At 46.2% G+C, this 16,733-nt stretch overlaps 1 protein-coding gene across 2 annotated transcripts in view; it reads right to left on the bottom strand.

Annotated features, from left to right (window-relative positions):
* Positions 1-16,733, bottom strand: part of TTC7A (tetratricopeptide repeat domain 7A) — a 192,311-nt gene that overhangs the window by 83,080 nt on the left and 92,498 nt on the right. For both annotated transcript variants that reach the window (XM_081188507.1, XM_081188508.1), the window contains exon 15: positions 15,652-15,812. In XM_081188507.1, coding sequence (XP_081044633.1) covers positions 15,652-15,812 — 161 coding nt within the window. The remainder of the gene's footprint in view (positions 1-15,651; positions 15,813-16,733) is intronic.

Below are 16,733 nucleotides of genomic sequence, written 5' to 3'. Positions count from 1 at the left end.
AACAACTCAGGTACACACCTAAGCATCCCCATCTGCCGTGTCTTTTTTATTCCAGAGCATCTCACAAAATGGAATCAGGAAGAAATATTCTTGCTACCAGGATACGAATGGATGCTTGGAAGAAAAATAATCACAGCCTCCATGGAGAGAAAACAGAAAGAGCGGTGGGGACAAATGCTTTTAAAATAAAAATAAAAATGGGTAGAAAATAAAAATGATAGGGGATGAATCATCTATAGGTGCCCAGAACACTGATGCAACTACTGTCCTTACAGCAAAATATCACATTTGGTGCAGGGAGGAGAAAACTCACAGGCTCTGTAACAGTTCCCTATCACTGGAATATTTCCTTCTGGGTAGCGTCACTGACTGAGAGCCAAATTTTGATCTGCCACCAGAGCTTGATATTATTAATCACCCAGTTCAATTGATTAATGTTTGCAGCTCTGCTGGTGCCCTTTGATGTCTCTTCTGGCCCTACCATTTGAAATTAACAATTATCCCCTTTGTCAGGCCGCGTACGAAGGAAGGAGTTATAGTTTCTTACAGCTGCTATCTTATGACTCATATGTATCTCGGCAGCAAAACCATGTCACAGATAAATGCGACATCATGTTCCGGGAGCCACGGAAATCAGATAATGTATATAGGAGAATGCTGGAGAAGTGAAGATGGTATTAGTTCAGGACCAATGTCACCTCATATCTGTACACACACAGAGAGAAAGACAAATAAGGGAGGCAGACTGGAATCTTCAGCCACATGGCAAAAGCAGTGTGCACAAATGATAAGTCACAGAATATTTATAGTATATCTGCATAAATTATGCAGGGAGGAGAAATCCTAACTAGTAAACAATCCTTGCAGAGTAGCAATAGAGAATTCTCCTGCCTCTCTCCCCTCCTATCTTTTAGTAATAAAGAATTCTTAATAGTCAGCCAGGTATAAAGGTAAAGGGACCCCTGACCATTAGGTCCAGTCATGAACAACTCTGGGGTTGCGGCGTTCATCTTGCTTTATTGGCCGGGGGAGCCGGTGTACAGCTTCTGGGTCATGTGGCCAGCATGACTAAGCCGCTTCTGGCGAACCAGAGCAGTGCATGGAAACGCCGTTTACCTTCCCGCCGGAGCGGTACCTATTTATCTACTTGCACTTTGAGGTGCTTTCAAACTGCTAGGTTGGCAGGAGCAGGGACCGAGCAACAGGAGCTCACCCCATCGAGAGGATTCGAACCGCCAACCTTCTGATTGGCAAGTCCTAGGCTCTGTGGTTTAACCCACAGCGCCACCAGGTATAGTTATGTATAATTCTGCCATTGACCTTATGATGTCACTTTAAGCAGTAATGGTTTCCCCTAAAGAATCCCGGGAACTGCAGTTCATTGAGGGTGCTGAGAGTTGTTAGGAGACTCCTACTGCTCTCACAGAGCTACAATTCCCAGAGTTCCCTGGGAGGAGGGGACTGATAGTTAATGTCAGTGTTTTCCAAACTTGGGTCTCCAGTTGTTTTTGTTTTTTGGACTACAACTCCCATTATCCTTAGCTAGCAAGACCTGTGGTCAGGGATGATGGGGATTGTAGTCCAAAAGCAGCTGGAAAACCAAGTCTGGGAAACATTTCACTATGTGAATTGTAGCTCTGGAAGGGGTATAAGGGCATCCTAAGAACTCACAGCATTCTTAACAAACTACAACTCCCAGGATTCTTTGGGGAAGCAACGACCATTAACGTGGCATGACAATGCTTTTTCAGTGCATAGTGAAGATGTGACCCAGTCGTCTTGATATGCTCTCTCCCCTTTCCCACTAGAAAAGTGTATTTTTTAAAAAACAACAACAACAACCCAAGATATAGCTTTGCCAAGCACAAAGAGGAAGATCAGCTTAACAGGTTCACGTCTACCTTTTAAAATACAGAACGTGCTGCATTCAGATCACGTGAATTATTCAAAGTCACCTCCTGGTTACTATTTTTGGACTTTTGTTATTATGACAAGGGCATCATCTATGCACTAATATCTATTTGAGAGCCAATTCTTCACTCTCCATGCTCAAGAGAGAGTTAGCAGCAGATTCTGCAAAATCTCAAAGTCTGCAGGTATTTGGGGGCGGGGGTGGGAAGTGAACCCGCAGGGTGTGTGAGTAAACCAGCCCATGATAATTTAATAGCATGTACAGTAATGTTGGCTGAGTGGGTGAAAGACCATATGGATTCCTTCACCACGACTGGAAGGTTCGGGAGATCCAAGGCTATACCTGAAGGAGTATCTCCACCCCCATCATTCAGACCTGACACTGAGGTCCACCTCCAAGGGCCTTCTGGTGGTTCCCTCACTGCAAGAAGTCAGGTTACAGGGAACCAGGCAGAGGGCCTTCTTGCAGCGGTGGAGAAAGCCGCTTGAGTGCCTGGGGTGGCACACCCAGGGGTGAGGCAATCCGTCCATAGGGGTGGGGTGCACTGTGGGGCCTCCGGAGTCTGCCTGCCTCCTCCCACTCAGCTGCCCTACAGCTGGAGGGGAGGTATTGGGCGGACAGTTTGGGCAGCGAGGAGCCTGCGCGTGCCCAAGCCACCATGTCTCTCCCAGGAGAGATGTGTGGCTCAGGCATGCTGCAGCCCTGCGGTGAATGCTGCCCAGCATTTTGTCACCCCCATCAGTAGTGACACCCGGGCCAGCCTGCATGCACTGCACCCCTCTTCTTCTGCCCCTGCCTTCTTGGCAGCGGAACACCCTCCCATCAGATGTCAAGGAAATAAACAACTAGTCATACCTTGGGTTACAGACGCTTCAGGTTGCGTTTTTTTCGGGTTATGGACCCGCCAAAACCCGGAAGTACCGGAACGTGTTACTTCTGGGTTTCGGCGGTTGCGCATGCGCAGAAGTGCCGAATCGCAACTCGTGCGTGTGCAGGTTGTGAACACTGCAGGTTGCAAACGTGCATCCCACACGGATCACGTTCACAACCCGAGCGTCCACTGTATCTCACTTTTAGAAGACATCTGAAGGCAGTCCTGTTTAGGGAAGTTTTTAATGTCTGGTGTTTTATTGTATTTTTAACATTCTGTTGAGAGCTGCCCAGAGTGGCTGGGGAAACCCAGCCAGATGGACAGGGTATAAATAAATTATTATTATTATTATTATTATTATTATTATTATTATTATTATTATTATTATTATTATTATTATTATTATTATTAGGCTATGGGAGCAAGCGGTAAATGGGAAGTTCTCCAGCAGCAAAAAGGGTGTTGTTGTTTTAATATACCACTGATTTGAGTCAAACGAAAGGCATGGGTGCTAATTCTTTCAATAATACTTTATTCCCACTGAAGATGGGAAATGACTATCCAGCCTCTGCTTAAAAACCTCCGAGGAAGGAGAGTTCACAGCCTCCTGAGGGAGACCGCTCCAGTGTTAAACAGCTCTTAGAAAGTTCTTCCTGATGTTTGTTCAGAATCTCCTTTCTTGTAACTTGAAGCCATTGGCTCAAGTCTTACCCTCCAGAGCAAGAAAAAAAAAGTTTGCTCCAAATAATAATAATAATAAAAAATACAATGCAGTTGGGACATATTCCGACCAATCAGAACCCACTTCTGTTGTTCAAATATCTGCACAGTGCAGCCTCTGACCTGTCAGTCATGCTCTGTCTACCTTGCTTCATAGGGTTAGGAGCACAGAAAGCTGGTCTATGCAGCTCGGCTTTCTGCACTGACTGGCAGTGGCTCCCAAGGGTGTCAACCAGGATTTATTCCGGCCCCTACCTGGCGATGTTGGGAAATGAACCTGTGACCTTCTGCACACAAGCCTGATGTTCCACCACTGAGCTGTGGCCCTTCCGCTCGAAGGTTTTGCCACTGAGAGGGTGCAATGAAATATGATTGCATCATCTCCCTCGAGAGGATTAGGAAAGAGATCTGAAACGGACGAACAGAGAAAAGAAACAAGCTGCCCTGAAGAATGGGTGGTGGTGGGGAGTTTAGCACCAAGCCTTTCCCAGATACTAAACGGCTCTGCAGCTCTTTGTTGCCTTCGTGCATACAGACATCCAATGCGCAGCTGCCTTGTTCCAAAGGGAATTTTGTTCTGACTGTCTCCAGAGCCCTGCAGCAGATCTGCAAGGTGTCTGAGGTCACTGCCTGCAGCTCTAAATCTGAGCCAAGAAGGGAGATGGAATTAGGCTGGCCTGCGCTCCTCTGCACAACAGCTTCTGCTGATGTGACACCCTTGCCACCCTCCTCGTTATTCTATTTCCTACGTGCCATTAGTCATGTAGGGAGAGCACTCGGCCGATAATAGTGCCTTGGAGCAGGCCGCGCCAAAAGGCATTTCAAGCCCTTGTTTGTCAGCCATATTTTCCGCATTCCCAAGTAAGGGAAACAGCAGACATGGCTGAAACCCTCTTGTTTGTGTTGGAGAAGGTAACCCTTTCTTTCAGAATTTAATTAATCAATGCAGCAATTGCCAGAGAGCTAAAAATGAAATCTTAGCAAGTCTACAGAGCTCTTCGCTGGCCTAATGGCATACCTAAGATGGATTCCCAACTGATGCAAAGAGATATTTCTCGCTCTCTCGGTTGTACAGAGGGAGCTACCTTGCATTGAGTGTGACTGTTGATCTGTCTACCCCTAGGGTGGAGAAAGATAGCTCCTTTAACCAAATGTGGCCCTAGAAGACTCTTATCTGGCCCCAAGGATTCTTCCCACCTGACATAGTACATTCCAATTGCTACAATAGGCACAAAAATATTAAGTGGTCCTCCAAGAAATTTCCACGTGGGCTGGGTGGGAGGGTGGAGTTCAGGAGTCACTGCTATAGATAAAACAATCTCTCAGAGCCTCATCATCAGTGCCGGATTTATGTATAAGTTAAGCAAGGTATAGCTTAGGGCCCCACTCTCTTGCCCCCCCCCCCAAAAAAAAATATTAAAGGGGAAAAACCCTGGATGTACATTTCGAAAATATAAGATAAAAAACAAATAAAATAAAACCTACATACAAGCAACAGCATTTTTCAGTGTATTTCAGTTCAACAGTTCAACAATTACTTTGATAAAATGCATATTTTGTTACGTGCAAATGGCTTTAGATACCTATTAGGTCCATAAATTAGCATATAGCATATATTCAACACAAAAACAGCAACAATTTGTTGTTGACAAGGGACAGCTGGACATATAAAGGGCCCCATTACCTTCAGTAGCTTAGGAGGGCCTCATCAAACCTAAAACCGGCCCTGGTCATCACATACTACATTTTCATAGTACACCTCTAAAATCATGAGGTGTGCATTTGGAATTAAATATATTTCTCATATGATACAGTTGCATCTGCTAGGAAGCAGGAATTGGAAGGGGAAAACATGTGATTGCTTAAGATGTAACTTTTGCAAGCAGCCCTCAAGATGCTTCAGCTCCTCTCTTCATCTCCCCGTAACAAGGGGCATAATAATATTGGTCTATCCCTGCTTGTAAGGATTATTTTAGATAATGTATATGAAGTCCTCTGATCACCCACGCACAAACAAATGCTAAGTGCTGCTACTGAATGCCAGAACAAAGCATCGCAGCAGCAAGAAGATTTGCTAGAAATCAGCTTGCAAAATTCAGTGGCATATATTCAAGCTGTAACATGAAGGCGACTGATAAGGATGAAGACTCCAGACACTGAAGCTATTCTCCTTCTTGGAAATATCCCTTCATTAGTCGGAAACTTTGTTTTGTTGCTATAGCTACTTTCATTGCAAGTGGCCTTGACTAAGGCAAGAGGTATTTGTTATTTATATATATATATATAACTGTATGCAGTCTCAGCTGCAAAGAGCTACACTTCAAGAACGGCGAGCTGTGCCTTCGGAGATGATTCATATGTACCTTATGTTTCCCATAAAAAGGGGGCGCAGAAGATGGGGTAAGCTTTTCATGCTGAGTGCACTACACCTCTTGACATTCCAAAAGTATAAACAGGGACACATTGTGTACTTAGAGCATGGGTGGGAAAGCTTTTGCAGTCTGAAGGCCACATTGCATCATAGACAGTCTTCCAGAGGCTGCACGGTGGGCAGAGCCAGAGGAAAAGTCGGTGGAGTAACAAGTGTTGACTCTTACTTTTGTACAGTAGACTACATTCCAGCCATGCAAGTCATAGGTTTCCATACATGCACATTTCTCCATCCTCCACCAGGGATGTGAAGCTATGCTGGGGAGAGTCCCAGAGGGAGTGTGCTGGTCCCGTGGGCTTCCGTGAGGCATGGTCTGTTAGGATATTTCCGTTCCACCTTAAAAGGGAGCAGGCTTTGTGAGTCACAGAGTCTGCGCATGTCCTGTTCACAGGATGTTTAAGTTTTTGCTGTTCCTTTCGATTTTGTCAGTCGGTCAGAGACGCTGACTCAGAACGGTCATGTTTTCCTTTGTTCTGTTCAACGCTAAATAAAGTCTGTAAATTATGCTCTTCTGCGGTGCAAGCTTTCTGGCTGTGTTTTCTGCTGATAAAGAGTGTGCACGAGCCCCGGAATGCAGCCTATCTATTTCTGAGGCTTCGTGTCGTTAATTGCTGGATCTGCGTGACTACGGGAGATCGATGGACGTCCGGCAGCCGGCTTGGGGCCATGATGGACAATATCTCCCTGGCAGTATTCCCAACATGGTCCGAGTCCAGTCCGAGGTCAAGGGTGCAGTATTGAGGCCGTCCGTCAAAGCTGAAGCTGGGTCCAAGGCAGGGAGTCAGGCATCAGGCAAGGTCAGGAGATCCGGCAGGACAGGGTGCAGGCAGGAACTGGCTACCAACAACATTGCTCCCGCAACCTGGGACTGGGGCTGACTGGCTTTTATCTGCCCTGAGGCATAGGGCGGCCCCGGTCCACAGGTGACTCACCTCCCCTGGCCTGGAGGCGAGCACTCCTCCTGCAGGAACTTAGTTCCCTCTGCCTCTCTGCCCTGAGCCTCTGCAACTCAGGAGAGGCTAGAGGGTTACCGGACCCAGCGGCAACCTCAGCCTCCCCTGACGGGGCTGAGAGTGGAGCACCTGCAGGCAATGGGTCCTCCAGCACCTCAGGAGCCAGAGCAGACTCAGCTGGTGCCTGCACCTGAGGATCCAGCACAGGTGAGGACCCTTCAGGCTGAGGCCCCAGCTCCGGCTCTGCTGGTTCTGGAGGCGGGGACTCCTGTGCAGGCTGGGATTCCTCGGGTTCAGCCTCCGAGTCCGAATCCCAGGGAGAGAAGTGAAGGACCACATTTCCCTTCTGAACCTTTTATTTATAACAACCTCATTTTTGCATCAACGCTACCCGTTCCAAATAGGTTCGGCACAACATAGTGCCTTAGCATTCATGCAGGTACATTGCCGTTTTTATCTGCATATGCACCCGTTCACAATCAAGATGCTTCTGCACAGAGGTTGAATCTCTTGAGAAAGAAAGCTGGAACAAAGAATGTCAACTCTAGCACCCAGGTGTGCAAACTCTCCAGGCGATTACTGAGGAGATTTCACCCCTCCCATACCCAAGAATCTCCTGATGATCTCCTGATGGTCTCTGCTGACTCCACAGAGAAGAGGAGGCGTGTCCTGCCTATCTACTTATTCTGCCCAGCAACATCTCAATCTATGTGAGTGAGAGACAGTCAGTCAGTGTATCGGAGAAAGTGAGAGTGTCAGAGATTCTAGAGATAAGATTGCTGCTAAGTGCAGCTGCAGACTCTCAGTGTAGCATTGATTTATGCTCAGAATATTCAGCTCTGTGTATAGTTTTGCATCATAGTTGTAGTTACAGAATAAAAGGAAGATATTCTACAGAGCTGCTCTCCGAGTGGTTTATACTCTGCAAGACTCTGCAAAACTCTGCTGCGCAACGACTGTATTATTGAGACAGTGAATCCAGTGCTCTCAGCTTGAGCTGTGAGTCCACAGCACTGTGACCGTTCCCTGTGAGAAAGGAGGTCTCTGGTGGTGCTTCCCAGCTCGCCTAGCCCAGTCGGGGTTGAGGTACATGAGTCCAGTTGGCGCACTGGCTCTAGGACGATGCTGACAATTACTTCATTCATAGCGCAATCCTACTCAAGGTAGCCTCACGGTGCTTTGTATAGTGGTTTCAAGTGTTGCATTTTTTATTTTCTAAAAAAATCTTATGTTTTAGATAAAGGAACAATACTGCCCAACATTATCTGATGCAAAACCAGGACGTGTGTCCTGAGAGAGTCGCGTGACCCGCGTTTCGCTCTCAATTTTGGGGGGCGCAAGAGCACGCAAGGCCATGGAACCCAAAATGGCTGCTGAGATCTGACGCTAAAAAGGGCTGTTCCACTTTTTCTGGGGCACTTGGAAGGTATGTATTATATGATGATGTAATTATGCTGGCAGGGATGCGGGTGGCGCTGTGGCCTCTTGGGCTTGCCAATCAGAAGGTCAGCGGTTCGAATCCCCACAATGGGGTGAGCTCCTGTTGCTCTGCCCCAGCTCCTGCCAACCTAGCAGCTGGAAAGCACACCAGTGCAAGTAGATAAATAGGTACTGCTGCTGTGGGAAGGTAAACGGTGTTTTCGTGCACTTCTGCTTCTGTCATGGTGTTCCGTTGCACCAGAAGCGGTTTTGTCATACTGGCCACATGACCCAGAAAGCTGTCTGTGGACAAACACCGGCTTCCTTGGCCTGAAAGTGAGATGAGCACCATAACCCCATAGTCACCTTTGACTGGACATAACCGTCCAGTGGTCCTTTACCTTCTTTTTAATTATTCTAGCATTACATTACTTGGAGAAAAGGTCATAGCTTGGTGGTAGAGCATCTGCTTTGCATGCAGAAGGTCCCTGGTTCCATCCCCAATGGCATCTCCTGGTAGGGCTGGGAATGTCCCCAGTCCTAAACCCTGGAAAGCTGCTGCCAGTCAGTGCAGACAGTACTGAGCTAGATAGACCCTTGGGCTGCCTCAATATAAGGCCATTTTGTATGTCTCTATGGTTCCTGCTGGGACGCGGGTGGTGCTCTGGGTTAAACCACAGAGTCTAGGGCTTGCCGATCGGAAGGTCGGCGGTTCTAATCCCCCGACGGGGTGAGCTCCCGTTGCTCGGTCCCTGCTCCTGCCAACCTAGCAGTTCGAAAGCACATCAAAGTGCAAGTAGATAAATAGGTACCGCTCTGGCGGGAAGGTAAACTGCGTTTCCGTGCGCTGCTCTGGTTCACCAGAAGCGGCTTAGTCATGCTGGCCACATGACCTGGAAGCTGTACGCCGGCTCCCTCGGCCAATAAAGCGAGATGAGCGCCGCAACCCCAGAGTCAGTCACGACTGGACCTAATGGTCAGGGGTCCCTTTACGTTTATGGTTCCTGCTGCTCTGTGTTTTTGCTGTCTTGTGCAAAATGCCCTGTGAATTGTTTGAATACCGTGGTACCTTGGGTTACATACACTTCAGGTTACAGACTCTGATAACCCAGAAATAGTACTACGGGTTAAGAACTTTGCTTCAGGATGAGAACAGAAATTGTGCTCCGGCGGCGCAGCAGCAGCAGGAGGCCCCATTAGCTAAAGTGGTGCTTCAGGTTAAGAACAGTTTCAGGTTAAGAACGGACCTCCGTTACGAATTAAGTACTTAACCCGAGGTACCACTGTATGTCAAATGAGGCTTCCTCCCTACTCAGTGTGTTCAGGATTGCAGCTTAAGTGTGTTCATGTGTCAAGAGGGTTGTGCATTTTAAGACAAAGCCTCCCAAACAGATGTGATGCTAAAAGTAAAACAAATTGTCAGAATGCAGGAAAGAGCAAATCACTGGTCCCCAGTAGCAACATCATTTAAAATACTGTCATTCACCAACCTTATATCAGTGTATAAGATCCTTTATATTCTTCCAAAAACCTAGGTGGGACAAATGACCGTATGCCCTTTCATGTATCCACTTACTTATGTGTTTTCTCCAATGTGTCAAAGCTCCTCTTCACCAAAGGAAGAACCATCAAGTGGAAACAGCTTTGTAAACCATAATAAAGTAATGCAGGTGTTAACAGCTGACTCGGGACAAAGTGTTTCAGCTGGGATGGTGCCAGGGACTAGCGAGTTCTTTAATTCACTGCTGTAATGAAGCTATCGACCTCAGTGCCATATATCCAAACCTTACAACGGCAAAAGCCCATCAGAGGTTGGAAGGCTATTTTTTATGTTCACGTGGCTTTGGCACTGCTGCCGTTTTCAAAAGTTCTGCCGAGCGATTAATGGAATTTATTGTTCTTTGTATAACATCCTTGCAACAGCTGGTGTGGTGTAATGGGGAGAGAGCAGTTCAGATTGTTGCTGAGCCATGCAGCTCACTCCCAGGATATGATTTGGAGGTACATGCATGCCTGGATGTTGATTAGAGTGTGTGGCTGAGAACGCCAAAATTGCAGGTTCGATCCCCACATGGGACAACCGTGTACTCCTGCATTTCTCCCGAAAGGAAAGCAGTGCCTAGCCAGGTCATAACAGAATAAATGATGCAAGGAGAGAGCTGCAGCCTAAGATAGGAAAACAGGTGGTATCTAGCTACTATAAAAGAATTCAAATCTCCAGAGTTGGAAAGCCCTGAGGGTCATCTAGTCCAACCCCCTGCAAGGCAGGAATCTCAGCTGAAGTATCCATGGCAGATGGCCACCCAACCTCTGCTTAAAAAACTCCAAGGAAGGAGAGACCACCACCTTCTGAGGGTGACCACCCCACTGTTGAACAGCTTTCACTGGTGATGAACAATCTATGCTCACAAGAGTCTCTCTCAATAGCCACTTATCGTAACGGCCTTCCGAGACATTCTTGTTTTGAAAGCAGAATACGCAATTTTAGCTGTTGTGTTTTGGGGTGTGTGTGTGTGTATGTGTGGAGTCAAGACCAGTGGCATAGCGTGGGTTGTCAGCACCCGGGGCAAGGCAAGTAATTTGCGCCCCCTAACCCGGTAGGGGCAGAGAGCTGCGAGTGCGAGCACCCACCCCAGATGTTGCGCCCGGTGCGGCCGGCCCCCCCTGCACCCCCCACGCTACGCCACTGGTCAAGACTAGCAATTTCTGGCACAAGGGGGTTAATTTTGGCAGGGCATTGAGGAGATGAATGCACCTGGTTTTGCCAGGTCCACTTGTGAGTTCAAGGTGTCATCAACTTCTGTTAGCTATTGCATGCATTTAGAAGTTGCCTTTCCATTAAGCCATGTTAGCTGACGGTGTGGCTTATCACATCTTTCCTGCTGCTTCTATCTAACCAATATTTGCTGTTTTTGAAAAACTATTCTGCTTACTCTGGCTGCTGTTCTTATCCATTTTACTTGTGTGTTTTTGTATTGGTTTGACTGGATTACTTTTATTATAGGATCCTATGGATGATATCGGCAGGCACCATATACATTTAATTAACAAATAAAACAAGTTATCTCAATTAATTGTCAGCATTCACTGGTGTGCACCTGAAACACGTGTGTGAATTTATGCTCGCCAGCATTCACATACGAACACTGACGTTCAATGAATCTCCCCTGCAAAGCATAATTGTTTGGGACATTTATTTATATTACTAATTCAGCCACGGAAACACATATATCTAAGGGTTTGTTTTGTTTTTTTAAAGGCGAGACTCCGCGAGCCACATTATTAAGAAATTAAATCTTTAAAGTGTATGGATATGTGGTTAGGTAGGAGGAGGAAAATGTGCTATTCTGTAATATTTGAGAAGCAGCAGGTGCTTGTGTAATTAAAGGAAGAGTTGTAATGCACACTCACATGGGAGATAGGCTCAGGTTGCCCAAGGCATAAGTGGTGCAGAGTCCAGTTCACTGACATCACCCTCTATAAAGGGGCAAGAGGAGCCAATGGCCAGTAGGATTCTCCTTTGGAAATTAACCTGGGACTATAAAGCAACACCCATCAAAATCTTGTCTTCCTTGTCAACCTGACTAAGCCAAGACTGGTTATCAGGGTCTATCTATTTATCTATCTGTCGGTGCATAAGTCTCCTCCCTCCTAATTTTCATACATTAACAGGGTCTTGTGAAATGCGCAGTGTGATCATAAGCTACCATGTTACTGAAATAACTAGAAAATTATTCTCCTGTTGAAAAGGTTACCCAGCTCTCCACAAGCAGCTGCTAATGTCTCTACTCTGTTCATAGTGCTGGATAAATCTTATTACTATTACTACTACTACTACTACTATTACTATTGTTACTATTATTACTATTTATACGCCACCCATCTGGTTGGGTTTCCCCAGCCACTCTGGGCGCCTACCAACAGAATATTAAAAACATGATAAAACATTGAACCGTAAAAACTTCCCTAAACAGGGCTGCCTTCAGATGTCTTCTAAAAAGTCAGATAGTTGTTTATATATTTCTTTGACATCTGATGGGAGGGCGTTCCACAGGGCGGGCGCCACTACCAAGAGGGCCCTCTGCCTGGTTCTTTGCAACCTCATTTCATGCAGTGAGGGAACTGCCAGAAGGCCCTCAGTGCTGGACCTCAGTGTCCGGGCTGAATGATGGGGGTGGAGACGCTCCTTCAGGTATAATGGGCCAAGACCGTTTAGGGCTTAAAGGTCAGCACCAGCACTTCAGCTTGTGTTCAGAAATGTACTAAGAGCCAATGTAGGTCTTTCAAGACCGGTGTTATATGGTCCCGGCAGCCGCTCTGTAAAAGCCAGAAGAGCTTTCATTCTTGCTCAATACGCACTTAAACCCAATTGTCCAAAATAGGTTATCTGCAGTCAAAACTGCACTGCACATGCCTCGAGATGACATGTGTTTATATGCCTACGTGCTAGATGCCAAAATGTGTCAGCTCCTCACTCTGATATTTAACTTCTAAGGGATCCTGGGGAAGGAGTTAAATGCAGAAGAACTTTAAACACTGTAATAAGGAATTCCTCAAAAGGTAAAATGAAGATAGTGCTTTGACAGGGATCTACCAACTCACCTAGTCAAGATGGCTTATATTATACCTCCATCGTCAGTGGCAAGGTGCCTCTGAATAACAGTTGGTGGAGAACAAGTGCAGGAGAGGGTCATTGCACCCATGCCCCACTTGTGGGGTTACCAGGGGCATCTGGCTGGCCACTACGGGCAACACAATTTGCTCTTTGGTCTGATTGAGCAAGACTCTGCTTAGGGACAGGAACCATAAACTTGGGGCTGTCCTTGGTAAATATTTGGAGGATATACTAATGCTATGACTATCAGTATACCAATCTATCTCTTTCCGGATACAAATACACTCTGAAGGCTTCACTGCGGGGTGCACAAAACATTGCCAACCTTAAAATACAGTAGGCACAGAATCCAGATTGTGAAGAGTGATGGCATTGGTCACAGACCTTCTTTGGATATGCAACTCAGATTCACCATTATCACGAAATGAGAAATTTATGAATGAGAAATTCTCTTGTTCAACATCTGCCTCCATCCATGCCACTGCCACTCAGGTGTAGACAGTGCGGGATTTATGTATAAGCTAAACAAGCTATAGATTAGGGCCCCACTCTCTTGGAGGCCCCCCAAAAAAAATTTAAGGGGGAAAAAAGGGATGTACATTTCCAAAATATAAGATAAAAAACAATTACTTTGATAAAATACATATTTTGTTATGTGCAAATGGCCTTAGATACCTGTTAGGTCCATAAATTACCATATAGCATATATTCAACACAAAAAACCAGCGACAATTTGTTGTTGACAAAGGACAGCTGGACATATAAAGGGCCCCATTACCTTCAGTAGCTGAGGGCCTCATCAAACCTAAATCCGGCCCTGGGTGTAGGCCCCATGATCCTCCCTCTCCCAAGTCGCAAACTGTGTTTTCGGTTGCAGTTCTCCTTAAATTGGCAGCTGAGACACAACCCAGGCTAAGTGAAGGAAAATTTGAAACCTATTTCCCGACCTGTTTAAATACTGCTCCACAATCACCACATCAAACCTGCTTATCTTGTTGTGATAAACCATTCTGTGCCAATTTTGAGCTATTGTTTCCCTTCACGGCAGCCTGAGCAATAGGAGATTTAAATCTGGTTTGTAGCAAAGCAAGGCTCGGTTTCAGGAAGTACGCATTTATGTTTCGTAGCCAGAGACCTTGCAGCCTCTCTCCCCTGCACTTTGCTGCGCTGGTTTCTGGATCGCTGACTTTTCATTATTATCACTATGCACATTTTAATTGGCTGCACTTTTGCAAACCATCCACCCTTGATTTATTCACACAGGCTCCTCAATCTCCCCAGCGTCACCACCGCTTTCAGGGGCTGAGCAAACATGCGCTAAGAGGCACTTTAACGAAGCGTGTTCTCCTTCATGGAGAGCATGTGTTGCGGTGGGGTGTAAAAGGATCCCCCCTCTTGGTTGCTGGGTGGGATTGTTTAAATGTCCAGGATTGTGATTGGCTTTTCTGGGTTGTTGGGCAAATTATGATGTTGCCAATTTGTGAGATGGCTTGAGGGTTTATATACTTAGCAGGCAGCATTTAACATTCCCTTTTGCTGCGGGCATCACATCACCTGCCCACCCTTCCTAAGTTAGGGCTTGTGTGTCTGACCTTGCTATGCCTGTCACGGAGTCGTCTGCTTTTGGGGCAGGGGCCTGGTATGATATGCACCAAACACGTATGAACAGATAAACAGATATGTGGAGCCCAAGGAGTTGCCTAATACAGAATCAGCTCAGAACAGCAGAGCACCCGGAAATTTAGCAGTTAGCTCTCTCCAAAATCTAACACAAAGGCTCTTCCTTGCTCTGCTACTTGAGGTCCTTTTACTGGAGTTGCTGAAGACGGAGTCTTGGATCCTGTAAGAAAAGTCCTACTGTCTCAGACTGAAGGCCTATAAAGCCTAGCGTTCTGGTCCCACAGGGGCCAAAGAGATACCAATGGGAAGTCTCAAAGGAGGACTGAGGGCAACGGCACCCTCCCCACTCATGTCCCCCAGCAACGGGCATTCAGAAAAATACTGCCTGTAGAGCATGAAACTCTTAATCTCAAGGTCACGGGTTTGAGCCCCACGTTGGGCAAAAGATTCCAGGGGGTTGGATTAGATCAGGGGTAGTCAACCTTTTTATACCTACCGCCCACTAATGCATCCTTCTTGATGGTAAAATTTCCTTACCGCCCACAAGAGCTCGATGGAAGGAGGATTCAACTTGTGCCATAGAACCCCCTACCGCCCACCTAGAATCCTGAAACGCCCACTAGTGGGCTGTAGGGACCAGGTTGACAACCCCTGGTCTAGACAGTACTCCACTTCTAGTGTTATGAATGAGAGAGAGAGAAATGTCTCTGTATCAACTTTAAGCACACAGTGCACAAGCATGTACACTTCTATTACTTCTGCCCTTTCTCGACTTTCTTTTTCCAAAAGTCCCAAATGCTGCAACCTTTCCCCGCCATATAAACAAAATATGCCCTACACCCAAATTTGTATCTTTGCCCAGATGTCCATACTTATGGCAAAAAAAGATGCATTTCCCTAGATGTACAAATACTTTTGACCAGGGTTTCCCAAACTTGTGTCTCCAGCTGGTTTTGGACTACAATGCCCATCATCTCTGACTGCTGGTCCTGCTAGCTAGGGATGATGGGAGTTGTAGTCCAACAACAGCTGGAGACCAATTTTGGGAAACCCTGCTTTAGACTCCTTAATACTGTAAGACATTGCATACGTTCTCTTAATGTTGCTTACTTAAAGCAGTCTGGATATTCTGCCAGGGCCATGTTGATGACATCCAACGCATGCTGGTGGTGCTTTTGCGCTGAAAAAAGGAGGGCCAGCAAATGAAGGGAATTCATATCATCCTTGCACAGTTTCAGAGCTTCCTGGAGCTGTTCTATCGCATCACAAATCTGGAAAATAAAAAAAGGATTTCTCTCATTTAATCCTGCTTTCAGTTCTGTTCAAGTTCATTTGTTTTGGTCCTTGAGCATAACAAAAGCAGAACACACAGACAAAAGACGCACTAGAGGCAACATTAATAAAACTCATCAGCATGAAATAAAACCAACTCAGTTTCAAGGCTAGAGTATAAAAGACATCTTACAGATGCATGTTACAAAGGAGCACACCAACAATCCAGCTAATAATTAAATAATTCTCAGCCATTCATGTCCAGGCTATAATCTAGAATGCATGAAGGATAGAAAGGCAGTTGCTACCTTGGCCAAATTTAAAAGTGCTGGTAATGGCTTTTAAGCCCTAAATCAGAGCTAGGGATCCTATATATCTCCAGATGTTGCTGGACTCCAGCTCCCATCATTCTTGACTGTACAGTGGTACCTTGGGTTACATACGCTTCAGGTTCCATACGCTTCAGGTTACAGACTCTGCTAACCCAGAAATATTACCTCGGGTTAAGAACTTTGCTTCAGGATGAGAACAGAAATTGTGCTCCCGTGGCGCGGCAGCAGCAGGAGGCCCCATTAGCTAAAGTGGTGCTTCAGGTTAAGAACAGTTTCAGGTTAAGAACGGACCTCCGGAACGAATTAAGTACCGGTACTTAACCCGAGGTACCACTGTACTCTAGTTGGTGTTGGCTGGGGCTGGTGGGAGTTAAGAGCTCAACATCTGGGAGCCCCACATCTGCCAGTCGATTGATGGCTTTTAACCATATGAATCTGTTCGGCCGAAGAATACCCCCCTCTCTCTCCCCACCCTCTCCTTTCCCCTAACTGCAAGATGTCTACGGCAAAAGTGTCTCTCCCCAAATGTAAACGAACTGTGAAAAACACCATGAATTGAAAATGGAGACTATAGATGTACCTTTCCCT

The sequence above is a fragment of the Podarcis bocagei genome (genome assembly GCF_964188305.1).
Source record: "Podarcis bocagei genome assembly, chromosome: 3".
NCBI lineage: Eukaryota > Metazoa > Chordata > Lepidosauria > Squamata > Lacertidae > Podarcis > Podarcis bocagei.
The sequence above is the reverse complement of the archived record's forward strand: the minus strand, read 5'-3'. Positions and strand labels throughout refer to the sequence as shown.